At 44.7% G+C, this 17965-nt stretch overlaps 1 protein-coding gene across 1 annotated transcript in view; it reads right to left on the minus strand.

Moving 5' to 3' along the window:
- Window positions 1-349: 349 nt before the first annotated feature.
- Window positions 350-17965, minus strand: part of LOC310778035 (phospholipid-transporting ATPase IH-like) — a gene marked incomplete at both ends in the record, with an annotated part of 67627 nt that continues 50011 nt past the window's right edge. Inside the window, 13 exons of the mRNA XM_083638351.1 lie at window positions 350-622; window positions 6755-6920; window positions 8240-8343; window positions 8571-8636; window positions 10428-10451; window positions 10953-11088; window positions 11936-12063; window positions 12201-12260; window positions 12641-12786; window positions 12901-13003; window positions 13126-13303; window positions 14137-14370; window positions 15362-15543. Of these exons, the coding sequence (XP_083494477.1) occupies window positions 350-622; window positions 6755-6920; window positions 8240-8343; window positions 8571-8636; window positions 10428-10451; window positions 10953-11088; window positions 11936-12063; window positions 12201-12260; window positions 12641-12786; window positions 12901-13003; window positions 13126-13303; window positions 14137-14370; window positions 15362-15543 (1800 nt within the window). The remainder of the gene's footprint in view (window positions 623-6754; window positions 6921-8239; window positions 8344-8570; window positions 8637-10427; window positions 10452-10952; window positions 11089-11935; window positions 12064-12200; window positions 12261-12640; window positions 12787-12900; window positions 13004-13125; window positions 13304-14136; window positions 14371-15361; window positions 15544-17965) is intronic.

Below are 17965 nucleotides of genomic sequence, written 5' to 3' on the forward strand. Positions count from 1 at the left end.
CTTGCTTGTGTTAAGTAAGACTCTTAGACAGCAGACTTTTTCAAGTAATTTCATACAGAGGAACTTGGACGAGACCATGACTGAAACAAAACGAAGACGTTACCAAAGTATGAGGATGAGAGGTCCGGTCGATAATATCTAAAGGGATGTCAAGACAGACGTGGCCCAGAAAATGCACATGGTAAACTCGGCATGGAGGTTCCATGCTTTTGCTTTTGTGTGTCAACAGGTTGGTGTGTATTCTCAGTATCGTTTTTATGTTTCCGAAATCCTTGGAGACGCAGATCTTGGTCACCCATCTTGGGATATGTTCACATAATTCGCATAGTGTCAGAGTGTGCATTTGTGTTCACACGGAGGTCTCTGGCCCTGGAGCACAGTAAGCGAATCCCGCCCCCGAGAGACGGAGCACGTAGGGGCTGAGAGGGCAGAAGTCCCCCCCACCCGCTTCAGCCAAGTGGGCCAGTAGTTTCTGGGGAAGGGGATCAGACCTACGGAGCGAGAGGGTCTCCGCAACGCCAAGGTGGAGGTGGGAGGAGTCGGCACTCCTACCTTTGGAGGATCGGCGAGAGGACAGTGGAGTCAACTCTGCCACGCCACCCTGCGCCAGCTTCTCATAGTCCTGCAGCGAGACAGAGGAACAGTGATGAGGAGAATCGGTGCAGAATAGCACCGATAAGATCACATCTCAGAGCGTATGAATGAGAATAGATGTGAGAAGATTTGATGCACAAGGTTGCACAGCTGGGGCGTGTTCAGAGGGTTTAACAAGTTTGTTTGGGGTATTCAGATGTTCTACTTTAATAAATAATAAGACCGTTTATTAACCCACTGCCCACTAGACTAGTACAGGATTCTCAATTATAAACTGAAAAGTGAAATTAGTCTTGGATCACATTTAATCAGTAAATCTGCAGATTGACAATGGACAGAATGTACTGGTCAATGATAAAAGCCTCTGAACATGCCCATCGTAGTTAGTGGTCATGGAAGATTAGCTATGCTCATGAGAGAAGGAGACAACATGCGATTCAGTTGCGCTTCCCTCTTCTAACACCAGATGTCACCAGTGTACCTAGTGCATAATGACACCTTTATACACTGAGTCTATTATGTTGCCTTTGCTGCTCATGTCGCATGTCACACTCGTTTTTCCAAATCAGTTTTGTCTGTGACATCTCTGTTGGAGTGGACAACCTACTAGTCTGTGATATCTCTGTTGGAGTGGACAACCTACTAGTCTGTGACATCTCTGTTGAAGTGGACAGCCTACTAGTCTGTGATATCTCTGTTGGAGTGGACAGCCTACTAGTCTGTGACATCTCTGTTGGAGTGGACAACCTACTAGTCTGTGACATCTCTGTTGGAGTGGACAACCTACTAGTCTGTGACATCTCTGTTGGAGTGGACAGCCTACTAGTCTGTGATATCTCTGTTGGAGTGGACAGCCTACTAGTCTGTGATATCTCTGTTGGAGTGGACAGCCTACTAGTCTGTGATATCTCTGTTGGAGTGGACAGCCTACTAGTCTGTGACATCTCTGTTGGAGTGGACAGCCTACTAGTCTGTGACATCTCTGTTGGAGTGGACAGCCTACTAGTCTGTGACATCTCTGTTGGAGTGGACAGCCTACTAGTCTGTGACATCTCTGTTGGAGTGGACAGCCTACTAGTCTGTGACATATGTTGGAGTGGACAGCCTACTAGTCTGTGACATCTCTGTTGGAGTGGACAACCTACTAGTCTGTGACATCTCTGTTGGAGTGGACAACCTACTAGTCTGTGCCATCTCTGTTGGAGTGGACAGCCTACTAGCCATCTGCAATTATTGTATGGCTGGAAGGAAAGCATGCCCCGAGGAATACTGTACATCATTACTGAACAGTCACACACAAAAATAAACAAACTGAATGATAAGGAAATCTATCACTTTAAGACAACGTATAAAAAGCAGCCATGAACAGCAGATCAGGTCTTGGCCAACCAACTAACATCGAGAACTTCTAAAAACCAACAACCATTTCATGCTGTAGAACCAAACCTGCTCTAAACCAGAACCTTCACTGTTAGCCCTTCATCCCTTTTATCATGTCTTTCTTAAACTGTAGAGTTCAATCTGGACCCAAAGATGAGTCACAAGCCTACTGCTGGTTGGTGCTCACATTGAAGGAGCCTGGGTCTATTAACGATGAGAGGCTGAATTTCTCTCGGGCGCCAGGCTGACAACGTTTAAGAACACACTGCTACTCTGATCATGTTCATTCCCATCACGCATGCAGCGAGAACAAGAAGCACAGCATGCCTTGAGATGAGCACAACAACTACACAGTATTAGTGTGTAGTGCAGTGACACTCAGATGAAACAAACCCAGGCCAAGCCCTTCAGCAAGACATGCCCCATGCAGTGCAGAGCAGCAGGAAACAACATGGCAGCAGAATTAATACTCCAATCACAAAGCCCTTTCTTAAAAGCATTGCTTTTTTTCATCAGGCTTTTGGTAGTTAATGTGTGTATGGTTGTTATATATGTGTTATCGGTTTATTGTTACTATGTTGCCTTATTATGTGAAGCACATTGAACTTACCTGTGTATGAAATGTGCTATACAAATAAAATTGACTGGACTTGACTCGACTGTGTGCGGTTACCATGGTAACCCTAGCCCACCTTGGGGGTGTATTCTAGGGTTTGCTGAGCAGGGTGCTGTGGCTGTGTGACATCATGGAGTCATAGGTCCTAGCAGCTTTTTCTCCACTGTCCCCCTCACAGGTCCTAGCAGGGTGGAGTGGGTCCCGCTCATTGCCTCCCCCTCCACCACCAGGGCCGGGGCCGGGGCCGGGGCCAGGAGCCACACACCCCTCCAGGGCCCCCGGCGTCCTTACCTTCTGTGGATGACGGTAAAGGAAAGGAAGTAATGATGGATCCTTGGTAAACAACGAGGTTTGGGATACACCATTTCAAACCTTTCCTACAAATGAGATTTAGCTCATCTGTATGTAGCTAACGTTTTCCATGCCAGTGACGCCACTTATTTTCACTAATGGTTTAGTAATGACAATGTATTTTATGCCTGATTTGACACTTACAGCTTAATACACTATCACAAAAATAAGAAATATCTGACTTTTCATTTGGAAAGATCCTGCAAATCCAACACTATGAGTAGCCCACGTCTATGAAACCAGCCCATTTGAGGAAAAGTCTCGTCGTACATAAACCACAAACATTTCGTAATAGAAGTGACAAGGTGAAAATGTGAATGACATTAACAAACATATGCATGCACTCTATACATTTCTTAAAAGACACATGAAATGCACAATACAAAGGTTACAATACAAAGATGGTAGGAAAGGGATCGTATAATAGGCCTAACCTGGCCCGCTAGCCAGCCACTGTGCCCTCCTCAACAGTAGCCTACAGTAGTAGTTAGTTAGTTATGAGAGGTGGGTGTGTGTTGACGAGACAGTGATTTACAGTAGCCTACAGTAGTAGTTAGTTATGAGAGGTGGGTGTGATGATGAGACAGTGATTTACAGTAGCCTACAGTAGTAGTTAGTTAGTTATGAGAGGTGGGTGTGTGCTGATGAGACAGTGATTTACAGTAGCCTACAGAAGTAGTTAGTTAGTTAGTTATGAGAGGTGGGTGTGTGCTGATGAGACAGTGATTTACAGTAGCCTACAGTAGTAGTTAGTTAGTTAGTTATGAGAGGTGTGGGTGTGTGATGATGAGACAGTGATTTACAGTAGCCTACAGTAGTAGTTAGTTAGTTAGTTATGAGAGGTGGGTGTGTGCTGATGAGACAGTGATTTACATTTGGGACATGCCACCATGCATACAGACAGCAGGGCTTAAAAGAGAGTCACCTCCTCCTCCTCCTCTTCCTCCTCTCCGGTCTCTCTGGGCCAATCAGAAACTCATTCCGCTGGAGGACTGAGAAAGCATGTAGATGGTGGACGGCTCCACGGTAAGGCACGGGCGAGTGGACTGCCGTAACCCCCGAAGAGCGAGCGCAGAAGGCAGCGTTACAGGCACACAGCAGCAGCAGTGGAAAGAGAGAGAGAGTGGGGACAGTGAGGAAGAGAGAAGAAGAAGCACAGTAGTGAGGAGAGGTGTAACAGGGAGTGTGAGAGGGACGGGAGCGATGGAGGAGGGTGTGAATTAGGAGGTCCATTAGGGTGCAGCGAGAAGGGGGAAGGAAAGAGAGGAAGAGAACAGCGGGAAGAAATGTGTCAGAGCTTTTTCATTTGCCACGTGCTTCACAGGAAGCAGGTGAGGCTGAGCCAAAGGGAACAGGAGGTCATGAAGCCCAATGGTGTTCCTGGCTGAGTTAAGGCCAGTTCATACTGTCTACTGTGGCCGCTTGTCCACAGAGGTCCGTTTGCTCCGCGTGATGTAAATGTCCTCACCCGTCCATGTCTGCGAGGGTCCGTGCTAGGGATGGGCATTTCTAGCAAAAACACTATTCGAAATTCGCTGGTCAAATTCGAATTTAATTCGAAATTCGAAAATAAAAATACAAATGTAAAAAAAAAAAAAAAAATTTTTTTTTTTTTTTGTGAGTGAAATGTTGCATTGTCTCCCCTGATTCTAAGTCTACGGCTTTATTAATTAATATAAAAAGCTTCTGCTGTGGATTTTTAGCTCAAACAAGCATTGCACCACTGAAGTAAAGAACATGTTACATGACATTGACATTTTCGAAAATAAAAAACAGTTTTGACAATCATGAGTGGTTCATTAAATATTTAGTAGGCTCAGGTCTGAGTGCCAAAGGGGTGCCAAAGTCACCCCCTCTCCCTCTTCATGGGATTTCATCCGCCATTCATTTTTCCATAAACCTTGCTTAAAATGCTTATAAAAATTGTTTTACTTGCTCAAACCAAGCGATTTGACTATACTTAGAATCAGGGGAGACAATGCAACATTTCACTAAAAAAAAAAAAAAAAAATTTTTATTTTTTTTTCGAATTTCGAATTTCGAATTTCAATAATAAAAGTCGACCTTGATAATAACAACGATTATTCGAAAATTCGAAATTCGATGCCCATCCCTAGTCCGTGCGGACCCCTTTGCGGACGTCTGCGTGCAGCCCAAAAGTTGCGACCGCACGCCGGCGCACAGACTGTACGCATAGCAAGCCCTGTTCCTCACTCCAGCCCAGTTGGTGGTGGAGTGAGTTGGTTTTCCGACCGCCAAAAACCTCGAAACAAAACTGCATGCTCCAGATATGTGTGTCTCCAGATGTGTGTGTGTGTGTGTGTGTGTGTGTGTGTGTCTGAGAGTGTGTGTGTGTGTGTGTGTGGGTGTCTGTCTGTCTCACACACACACACACACACACACACACACACACACCTTATATAGGCCTACTTTATATTTTAATCTATGGTGTCACTGTGATGTTTCTTTAGGAACTTAGTGTGTCTATAGTGCTCAATAGTGTGTTTATACAGTAACTGTATATAACTTTATGGTATTTGTATCCTCTACATGTATATCTTAGCACTATAATATTCCTATAGTGTCTGGTGCTCTAGTGATGTTGTAGTACTTCAGGAGATTTTCATCCTTTAAAGTATCATGAAGGCTATTCCAACAATATTACTGGCATTATATAAAATGTTTGATGGTCAATAGTGATTGGGACATTGTTCTATATGGTGCCAATAATCCTATAATAACCATATAGGGAGTCATACATGTTTATGGTTCTCAATAATGTCTGGAATTCTGAGAAACCAATGTTACATGCTGCCAGATGTTTAAGCTCAGGGATGACAATTGTCCAGGATGCACTGTGAAAGTATTGTATAGCATTACATATAATTTATTATATGAAGAAAAGTGCCTCTCCTTTATTCTACCATATATAGTAGTATTGTAGCTCATTTTATTCTGTACTAGGCTATATGCCCAATTGGCAAACACTCACCTGATTCATGCCAATAAAGCTTTCTCTGAATAATGAATCTAGCGTCTATAGTGACCTTATGGTGCTTTATGGCATTTTTATCCTCTATGATATGCCTATAATATTCTTGTAGTTTTTCTGTGATGTCTCTATAGTAGCCTATCCTTCAAAAACCTATCATAGGATTACTAGATGTGTTTCTTAAGGGAGTGTGTGCAAGTGTGTGTGTGTGTGTGTGTGTGTGTGTGTGTGTGTGTGTGTGTGTGTGTGTGTCTGTGTGTGTGTGTGTGTGACTGTGTGTGTGTGTGTGTGTGTGTGTGTGTGTGTGTGTGTGTGTGTGTGTGTGTGTGTGTGTGTCAAAATGGACGCTTGTTTTGAAGAGAGGTTGTGCGATGAGATCCACCGCCCATGCGTGGAACACCAGACCGACACGGACCCTGCGATTAGTATGAAACTGTGTGCGCGTCCGTGTGAAGTCTGCTGCTGTCAGCTGTCAGCTGTCAGCTGTCAGCTGTCAGCGGACGCGGAACACAAAGTATGTCAAGGCCTTAAGTCATACAGTAAAATCAGGAGAAGAGAAAGTAGCAGCAGACTTTTGAGATAATTCTACTTCAATGTGATCATATCAGTTCATGAACTGAAATGAGCTTGAAGGAAGTAAAATACCAGCTAATGATTACTTTTTTTAGAAAAGTGTATTAGTAAACTCTTTGGTTAATGGCCACAACAAAGCATTTTAGTAAACACCGTCGTCAGAAGTCAACACGGGGCGAAACCTAAAGCCTAACTGGGACAAAATAGAAATGTCTTGAAGGACTTGGTAGTCTGTGTGGAGGTGGTACCTGTGCACGCTCGGTGGCTGTGGGACACATGGACCTGCAGAAGACCTTCTTGAGGACGTCCGGCAGCAGGCTGAGCGTGATGAGCAGGATGATGCTGAGCCAGGCCGGCCCGCTGGACAGCATCTGCATGAACACGTAGTACATCCTCTGGTAGTTGAGGAAGGGCCTGGGCAGCAACAGCAAGACGGGACAGGGTCAGTCTGCTACAGACTTTTACAAGAGATTCTCTATAATAATAATAATAACAACAACAACAACAACAACAACAACAACAACAACAAAAATAATAATAATATAATGACATAGTTGTATGAACATTGTTAAATTAGTCACTCAAGGAAGATGACTGAACAATGCTTGTTTGTATAACCCAGATTTTACTTTGTGGTGTGTACACTCATCCAAAAGCGCCACATGTCAGGGTTTGGGTGAGGCAGAATTACTTTCTATCTGTTTTGCATCCTTTGAACCCCTCCATAGACCACAGCAAACATTTTCTAAACCATCCATGGTTGACCTGACATGACCCAGCAGTGGCCTGGTGCTTTTACCTTCACTCACTGTATTTTATTTGTGGCATTTAAACCAATTTTAATGCTTAGTAGGTTGGAAGCCCCTCTATACATGTAGGCAGTGGAGGGGAAAACTTTAAAAAGTCCAGGGGGCAATATTAGATGTATCTCGATTTTCACCCAGGTACAAACATATTTTTGTTGACTAATAAAAATGTCAATGCAACCACAATATCAGGTTTTCCGTTTTGTGGACAAGAGCTGGTGAGATCATGTCACAGTCAAGTCATGGCAAGACATTGAAGACAATGTACTGGCAGTTAATGTAGCTAATGCATTAGAATAGCATTTGCGTGTCATGCACATCTTTGATTTCTCCATTCACTGTATTTAGACACACCGGACAATGATCTTTTAAGTCCTACGTTGTTTGTTAGGGAAGGGCCTTCATCAGGTTTGTATCAGTTTGCTCAATTTACATGCGGTTTACATCCTGGGGCACAGACTGCATGAGGACAATCACATGCTTGTCCATTTAGTTTTAAATCATTTTAATTTGCCTTTTGCTTTTAAAGTCAACCCCACCCTTTTTTTACTGCATGTTTTCTGATATGCTGCACTTTGGCTCCATTATTCAAGTAATTGCTGTCACTTTTCAGGCGTCATTCTGAATAAGAGCGTCACTTAAATTCCTGAAGTGTGAGGTCAAAAGTAAATTCTGCTATATTTCTTTTCAAACTCACTTTTCTCTAAACAATTTTAAAGTTCTAAATCATTACAAGAAAAACGGATACGATATAAATAGCAGTTTAAATTGCAATTGCAATATTCTGTCAAATGTCAATCTCAATTACATTTTTTTGGTCAATATTGTTCAGCCGTATTCATGCCTTCTCATCCCTGTCACTCAACCCAATCATTTATTCATCAAAGTAAAAGGCATAGATGGTGGAAAAACCAAAGGACATTATACCAAATGATGCCTCCCCAGAGCAGCGAGAAAATGACGTAGAAAAGCAGCGACCCCCAGATGACAAAGTGATTGATCCAGGTCCAGTGGTGTGTGTCCAAGGCAAGCTGTAACAAACAGAATACATACATACATAGTAAACACTCACCCCAGTCAATGAAGTCAATGGCTATGCATAGAGTAGAGGCTTAACTGCTGTGCAAATTTAACTGAGCAGCTCGTGCAGCCAATCAATTATGTCACATAATAGTAAACATGTGCCTGCAAGCATGACGTGCACAGGCGCGCACACACACACACACACACACACACACACACACACACACACACACACCTTGAGCGTAACAGTGAACACCAGCACAGTGAAGACAAGCGTCCCGAAGGTCCAGTTCCCAAACATCTGCATGGGAAGAGACAAAGAGACGGTCAGTAGCCACTACACACCCCCATCAGGAGTGCACGCACACGCACGTGCACGCACACACACCATTCTGCGTCCCAGGATAGTGAAATGCAGCCTCTATGAACAAAAACAGCTTGGCATCGCCTCTAATCAAGCATAGCGTTAGTTCAGGCAGGCCACAAAGTCAAGCTCAGCTCACAAACCCAGCCCACATCAGCTGATGGCTCAGCTGATTTCCTTCTATGCATTCAATTGGGAAATCTCATACCTTATTTAAAGCTGCTTCATTTTCGCCTGGCCTTTTCTGCTTCTTCTGCAAGCCACTGGCAAGCCGCCTCCTCCAAGCTCCCCCTAACATGCTGTGTCTGACCCCGCCTCCACCAAGCTCCTCCTTACATGCTGTGTCTGACCCCGCCTCCACCAAGATCCTCCTTACATGCTGTGTCTGACCCCGCCTCCACCAAGATCCTCATTACATGCTGTGTCTGACCCCGCCTCCACCAAGCTCCTCCTTATATACTATGTCTGACTTAAACAAACGCCATGGCTGTTGTCATTGTTGCTGCTCTGTTCTGTACGTGGGGGTCTCTGCTGCTCCTCTCCCCACCTTAGGCTTTCCATGTAAGCACATGGAAGGGCAGGGAGCCCCCAGAACAGAGCCATACCAGCAAATATAACTATTGCATACGGTAATAAAAGTTTCCTTTTAGACTAGATTTCACCTTGATTTAACCAAGCAGGTCAATTAAGAACACATTCTGATTTACAATGACGGTCTGGACCATAGTGGTCCTGACTGAATTGTGGTGAAAGGTAGCTTAATCCGCTAGCAAACAGCATCCTCCTCTGACTTGACTGAAGGTGTGTGGCACGTAGATTTTCCCTATGCGCTTTTTTCCTTTTCCACATCTTCCTCTCTGCTGACATGCTAGGAAGTCTTCTGTGTTCTTACAGCAGACATCAGGAGTGAACAGATAGAATGGAGGAGTAGTGAGGGAGAGAATGAAAGAGGGAGGAACTAGGGAATTTATGTAACAGCCATACTGGTTGTTGGTGCCATTGTTTGTTTCTTTGCTACACTTTGCTACAATCATCTATTTGCCTTTTTCTTTTTTTACATTTACATGAGAGAAACAGTGAGGATTCGATTTTCCTGCTTTTTTAAACGGCTTAGCCACCCGTGAATATTGGAGCAGTGAAATTACAACCAACCAAACCCAAGTTTTGATACCACAAATACATGGACAGGTACACGCGCATGTGTACGTGCACGCGCGCGCGCACACACACACACACACACACGCACGCACGCACACGCTCACACACACACACACAGACACACACACACGCGCACGCATGCACGCACGCACACACACATGCACGCACGCACACACACACACACACGCGCTCACACGCTCTCACACACACATACACACACACACACACACTACACAAAAACAATCAGATGTCAAATCTTCATCTACATGTTAACACTATACTACCACAACAAAAACACAAGGATAATGTGGGGAAGCATCTAAGGTATCTGCTATGTTAGTGGAGTTGGTAAGATCAGGTACTGTGCAGGATTCAGGGCTTTACAGCGATTAGGGAATAATGGAACATTGGAAAAGGACACATTCAAATGAGAGTAGTGCATTATGGGCGATCTGACGTGAGAATGGATGAAAGTGGATGAAAGGCTCAAACTGAAAGCTTAAACGGTACGACAGGAAGTAAAAGAGCGTGAAGGACAGAGCGAGCTGAGAGGGAGGGAGACAGGCTTACCATCTGTGTGTTGGTGGTCATAAGCTGGAGGAACCAGAAGAGAAGCAAAATAAAGAGAGAGGAAGCAAAATAAGAGGAAGAGGAAGAAGAGAGAAAAGAATCAGGACAAAGGGTCAAATGAATTTCAGGATGTTCCAACTTAAAAAAAAAAAACAGGACCGAAGGCACTCCAAAAACAGTTGACATGATACAAATTAACAATACAGAGAAAGATGCTATTGCGTTGTCGATATGAATGGAAATCCAATGTTGTTGACCGACAAGAGGGCCCTCGAGACGGAAACCTTACCGTTACAGATCCATACTTAACAAAATGTGACCACATTGTGGCTCCCACTGCACTTCACTCCTCCCTCATGAGACACTCCAATGGAGATGGATGAGTGTTCTTACAGACAACACTTAGTTTGTGTCCATTATCCTCCTATAATGTCTCTAAAGGATTCCTCAAATACCCTGCAAAGTACCACAACCGCATGACTGACAGAACTCACTGCCTCTGTCAACACGGAGACAGAGGCTCACCTGGCCGTTGCTGGTGAAGGTGGTGTTGTCGAACAGGAAGTAGGCACCGAAGAAGAAGACAAGGGCGTCGAACAGGCCCAGGCACGTCCAGTACAGGAAGACCGGCCAGCGGAGGAGGGAGTTCTTCGCTATGTCCCTAAGACAGCGAGACAGAGAGAGAGGGGGGGGGGAGACGGACAGCAGAGCAAAAAGACAAAGGTTAGATCATAGCAATCATGTACAAAAGGGTGTCCGGGTAGTGCAGCGGTAGATTCCCTACCTACCAACACGAGGGTCGCAGGTTCGAGCCCCAGTGTTACCTCCGGCTTGGTCAGATCTCCATACAGGCACAATTGGCCATGTCTGTGGGTGGGAAGCCGCACCAGTGCCTCCTCTGGTCGGTCGGGGTGGCTGTTCGGGGGGGAGGAACTGGGGGGAATAGCGTGATCCTCCCACATGCTTCGTCCTGTCGCTGAAACTCCTCTCGCTGTCAGGTGTACAGTACTTGTATCGGAGGGAGCATGTGCTAGTCTACCTACAACTCTCCCCAGATTGGCAGAGGGGATGGAGCAACAACGAGGACAGCAGAGGAATACAAAAACAAATGAAGGTTTTTGTCAACAGAACTGTCCTTGGTCAGACTATAGCTCACCTAGTTGTGGGGATAAGCTCTGCCATTGGTGCCGACCATTTCAGAATTCAGTCGGAGCGAAGGGAAATCCCTTTCCGCTCCCTGTGTGTCGCTCTCAAATGCCTCCACCACTGTGAAACAACAACAATGCTACAGTAGCTAGCAAGCTACTACATACTGAAAATGGCAAGTTTTGACAAAGATTTGGATTGCGCATTAAAGCAGGCCTGTTTGGCACGTTCGGTGGATGGTTGTAAAGATAACAGAGCCTTTTTTCCTGCTATACCAGAGTGAGAATAAGAGCGGCCAGACTCTCTCCTGCGCTGGTACAGCACGAAACAGAGATCGTGTGGCAAGCGAGACTATAGCTCACCTGTACAAGGAGGGATCCCTCTTGAGCACGTCTATGGTGAGATGCTTCTCGACCAAGCTGTAGAGGAGGATGGGCAGCGAGGTGAAGCTGATGTTGTACAACGTCAAATACGCCGTGTCGTACAGAGGCTGCCAAGGGACAAACAACAACAAATCAGACATCTTAATATTGAGATGTAAACGTACCTGAATTACTGCACAAAGCTGGCTGGTTGCATTATGAGAATAGGTGTACTGTGCTATGTGCCTGCAGACTGTAAGCATACCTGTTGGGAGAACCCACAGAAGAACTGATACAGAAACTGAGGGAAGATGAAGCACACATTCTGGAGAGATAAAGAGGGAATAAAAAGACAGAAAGAGAAAGTGATAAGCTTCTGACGAGTACGCGTGGAGAGATTTGGGCAATCTAAAAATGCTACTCTCTACAAATTTCTGTTTATGCAGAGATTGTTTGCTGTAAGCTGAGTGAGTGGGCTGCGGTTAGCTGGCCTGCCAAAAGAAAATATGAATCAGTTGGCTGCTCGCTATGGATGTCGCCCACACTGATCATTGTAGCCATGATTCCAGGGGAGAATGTTGCACCAAGGATTCAGGATGGGGTAATCTGTGTAGCTCCAAAATCTGCTCCTTTGTAATTCAGGGTTTCACTGGGAATTAGGATAAAGTGATTAAAATGTGCGTGCCAGTGGAATTCTTCAAGCACCTTGTAAAAGAAGTACTGGACAAGCTCAGCGATTCGGATGTAGTAGTAATGGCCATGAACGAGCAGCATCTTCTTCAGGTGTTTGAACTTTGGGATGGCGTAGTCGCTGTTTCTCGCTGCCTGCCGGCCTTCTTTACCCATGATGCCTGGGGGGGGGGGGGGGGGAAAGAGCTCAGTTTGACATGCGAAACAATCAGAAGTTAAACATTTCAAGTGGAGCCACACCAGAGGCACTTCAGCATCAGTTGAAATGAGCTCACCTATGCCCACATGCGCTTCCAGGATCATGCTGACATCGTTGGCTCCGTCGCCGATGGCCAGCGTTATGGGATGCTCTTTCGAAGCTTTGATTAGTTTCACAATCTAGAGAAACAAAAAACAAAAAACACTTGAAGCTACTGTCCAAATCCCACTGATTTTGGGGCACCAGTCTTTTCATAATGTGCCTGCAGTGTGTTTGCAAACAGGAGGTGCAGTTGCGCTACCTGTGCTTTCTGCAGTGGTGCCATGCGACAGCAGAGCACAGCGCTACAATTGCGACAGATCTCTAGGAAGACCTCTCGGTAGTTGCCCGGGCCGGCGCTTTCCGGTTTGGCCTTCAGCACTGCAGACAGCGTGGCCCCATCGATGATCAGACCAAAGTCCAGGCAGTCTACTGACAACCTGAAACACACACAGACCACAGACCGATCATCAAGCCACATCTACAGTAGAGCTGTCTCTCTGCTGTCTTGAAAATCCACCGATGTGACCAGACGCATGGTGTATATATATTTTGTGGTTATGTGATATACTGTACGTATAGTGTTTACATACTGTTAACCTCAGAATTCGACTATTGAATCTCGTTTACTCATATCAGAGTCCCACTCCCCCCCCTCCGCCCTCCACTGCGGGCTCCATTCGCAAAGGCCCAACTTTTTTTTTATAGCAATCACAATAGAACAGTACTTGTCAACTTACATACCTTACTTTCCAAGGTTGTTGTCCGTCGAACCAGGTCTATTCGTGTTCTTAAATATTGCGTCGTTTCCAATACCGAGCCGTTTTTGTCATGTCAGAGTCTGTCTCAGCCTGTTTTTTCCATTGAAAATTGTCGTTGTTGTTCTTCCGCTTCCCAGAGGGGGAACGGCGCCCTCTCTGCTGTGGCGCCGGGTGGAAACCCATAATTACACATCCGGAAGAACAGGAATTGAAGGCTCTGGCATGACAAAAATGGCTCGGTATTGGAAACTACAGAATATTTAAGAACGCGAATAGCCCGGTTCGACGGACAACCACCTTGGGTTTAAGGCAAGTGCTGTTTTATTGTGATTGCAACATGTATGGAAAAGTAGGGCCTTTTGCGAATGGAGCCCGCAGGGTTGAGTAAGAATATATTTGAGTGAAACCAGATTGAATAGTCAAATGATGAGGCTAACATATTGTAGGTGTGTATGGACATGTGATGCCCCATAACATACTGTAGGTGTGTATGGACATGTGATGCCTCATACCCAGAAATGGAGCGTTGTCTGAGAACGGTCCTGCTCAGCTCGAACAGGACGTCATGCAAACTCTGCTCCTCTGTGCGCTTCTTGGTCAGCTCCAGAATCTGGGTGCTGCGGCGGAACAGCTTGCTGGCGTAGCAGGTAGCCGCTGCTGTCTCCATCTTGTCCCCCGTCAGGACCCACACCTTCATCCCTGCCTTGTGGAGCGACTCGATTGTGTCCGCAGCTTTCTCCTGGAGCCTGCACGCCAATACATCAATAACTCTCAATTAGTCTGCACTGGGTTAAAACAACCATCAATCCTTCAATTCCAATCAATTATCAACTGTGTGATAACTAATCCACACACATAACTACTCCCCATCTATTCTCTATGAAATTACCAGTTCATCCGTTAGGAAAACAAGCTGTCAGTTAGCTGACTGATCAGTTAGAGAAAATCTCAGGAACTCAATAAGACAGTATTGCAGTCAGTCAAGGAGGGGGAAAAGTCAGAATAGAAAAAAGTATGTCAGAGAGGAACCATTAAAGGGATTGCATGAGGTACTTGCTGACAGTCAGTGTACTACCGGCCGCGTCAGGGAAGTAGAACTGTCTAATGTTGTGAACAGGGTCACAAGCAAAAAAACTTAAATAAAAGAAAAAAACATAAAACATAAAGTGCTTCCATACTGCTCACCTGGCGTAATCCTGATCTGGTGTCTCCACAAGCCCTGATATGACAAGTTGACTTGAAAAGACGTCATTTACACCCTGTTTTTAGCTGAAATCCTCACTGTAGCAGGCAGTTACTGCAGCAGACATTTGTGCTCCTTCTTTCTTCCTAAGGCTACAGTGAAGTTTCACTTAAAACACATGTCTTTTCAAGTCAACTTGGCATCTCAGGGATTGTGGAGACTTGGATTACGCTAGGTGAGCAGTATGGAAGCATTTTTTTCCTGTTGTTTATTTACATTTTGCTCGTGACCCTGTTCACACTCAGCAGACAGCTCTACTTGAATGACGTGGCTGGTCTCCATTTCTCCAAACTGGGGCGGCACTGGCTGTATTCTACCGCATGAATTACACTTACTGTCGGCAAGTATCTCATACAGTATAACCCCACGTCAAAAAAATCGGAACTATCCCTTTAATTCACGTGTTAATTCACGAGTCGTGACAAAGCCTCAGTTACAGTTTGATGACACATTAGGCCTTCTGCCGTTTTTCTCTCTCTCCTTGACGAACCAACCTGTCTTCCACTGCCGTGGCCCCCAGGAGCACAAAGTCCCTCTCGATGATGTCATAGGCCTGCGCCAGCCTCTGTTCCCTCTCCTGCAGGGCCAGCTTGGCTGTGTTCAGGTGATGACACGCCTCCTGGTATTCTGCTGGTGACAGCCTTCGATAGGCGACACACAGAGTCCGCAGGCCCTCCTGTGTGACAGAGAGATGGAAGGAGAAGAATGGATTTGGGATTTCATATACGGCCATTGTGGTTGTTATGTGACAGTGTGACTGTACTAAAGTTTGTGGTTGTTATGTGACAGTGTGACTGTACTAAGGTTTGTGGTTGTTATGTGACAGTGTGACTGTACTAAGGTTTGTGGTTGTTATGTGACAGTGTGACTGTACTAAGGTTTGTGGTTGTTATGTGACAGTGTGACTGTACTAAGGTTTGTGGTTGTTATGTGACAGTGTGACTGTACTAAGGTGTGTGGTTGTTATGTGACAGTGTGACTGTACTAAGGTTTGTGGTTGTTATGTGACAGTGTGACTGTACTAAGGTTTGTGGTTGTTATGTGACAGTGTGACTGTACTAAGGTTTGTGGTTGTTATGTGACAGTGTGACTGTACTAAGGTTTGTGGTTGTTATGTGACAGTGTGACTGTACTAAGGTTTGTGGTTGTTATGTGACAGTGTGACTCACTGTACTAAGGTTTGTGGTTGTTATGTGACAGTACTAAGGTTTGTGGTTGTTATGTGACAGTGTGACTGTACTAAGGTGTGTGGTTGTTATGTGACAGTGTGACTGTACTAAGGTTTGTGGTTGTTATGTGACAGTGTGACTGTACTAAGGTTTGTGGTTGTTATGTGACAGTGTGACTGTACTAAGGTTTGTGGTTGTTATGTGACAGTGTGACTGTACTAAGGTTTGTGGTTGTTATGTGACAGTGTGACTGTACTAAGGTTTGTGGTTGTTATGTGACAGTGTGACTCATTGTACTAAGGTTTGTGGTTGTTATGTGACAGTACTAAGGTTTGTGGTTGTTATGTGACAGTGTGACTGTACTAAGTTGTGTGGTTCTTATGTGACAGTGTGACTGTACTAAGGTTGCACCAACATTGGGTTTTGAAGGATGATATTGACATTTTAGACTCAAGTTGCTGATAGCCATGTGAACCAAAAGAAAGTCTTCCAGCACACAACAGAATAGGAAAGACACATATTGTTTTATTAGATTACATTTAAAAACAAGAATGAGCGAACTATGCGTTTCACATACTGCTTCATCAGATTCGCTATATACAGTACAGTATACAGTATACAGTATACCAATAGTTTGTGTTGATATGCATTACCTTTCAAATGACCCATTTTGAATACAATTAGTGTTGTCACGTGACTCCTTCTCCACCTTGTCAGACTTTCCCTTTGTGTCTATAGTCCATTTCCTCATGTTTAGGTCCAGCAGATCTATGTTAGGGTGTATTCACACCTGTCTCGTTTGGAGCAGTTGTTCCAAAACAGGGAGCGTTTTCCCCCTTGGTGCGGTTCTGTGGTGAGAACGTGATCCGACCTCGATCCGACACAACTGCAGAAAACACTGCGCATTTTTGGATAAGCCAGCTGCCGTATCCTGCTGCGCTGTGCGTAATGGCCTTTTTATCGAGCATTTTTATCGGTTAAAAACAACATCTTCTTTATTCAGATCCTGTTTTGGTGGGTCGTGAAACTAGCGTTTGCATGGATAACCTTTGGGGTATTTTTGCATGATTGCAATCATCAGCAGTTTGGACTCGACCAACTCCCCTCTGGTCTCCAATAATGGTAAATGAAAACAAGTCATGGTCATCAGAGCCAGCCTTCTTCTGTGATAAGATTGTCTGATTCAATCAGACAATCAGACTGATTGCAGTGTTTTCCTCAAAATGTCCATAGGATATTATTAAATTATTTATTAATATTTTATTCCTGACAGGATGCGTCATATGCGTAATCCTGTGGAGTCCCCCCGTGATAGTAATTGCAGAAGTTGCGAGGGATTTGTTTTATCTTTACCAAATTAGCGGATTTTTTTTTTAAATTGGGAGGCGGTTAGATAAATAAATAAATAGGTAAACATTCTCCCCCCTCTCTCTCTCTTTCTCTCTCTCCTCACACACCCGATGTACAATGTAGGCCTACCCAACGCACACACGCATTCTTATAATCTTAGCTGTGGTCAGGGAGGAACCTCCATCATTATCCGTTAACTACACCCCACCTAAATCTGTGGTGAAGCCAGACACAAAATGGTGAAAAGTAAGGTAATGAACTGACCTTCTGCTATTTGCTGGTCTCTGTGTCCTGTGATGTCACCCTCTATAGAGTACAACAAAGCCGTATAATAGAAGAGTTGCGACATCTCCATTCATTCCAATGGACCAGTTTTTTACCTCACAAAAGTTCCCGGAAGTAAGTTTCTGGATTAAGCAGCGCTGTCGAGTTGTAGCAAAATGGACCGTTTGTGATGTACTTTGAAAGGGTCAGACATTTAAAGAATCAAATTGTATATTATCGTGACAGGGCTACTCATTGGCTACATGTCATGCATTTTGGACCTCCGCTGGTGCCACTCTCTTACTAGATTGCTCT

This window comes from Poromitra crassiceps, assembly GCF_964638095.1.
Source record: "Poromitra crassiceps genome assembly, chromosome: 6".
NCBI classification, from domain to species: Eukaryota; Metazoa; Chordata; class Actinopteri; order Beryciformes; family Melamphaidae; genus Poromitra; species Poromitra crassiceps.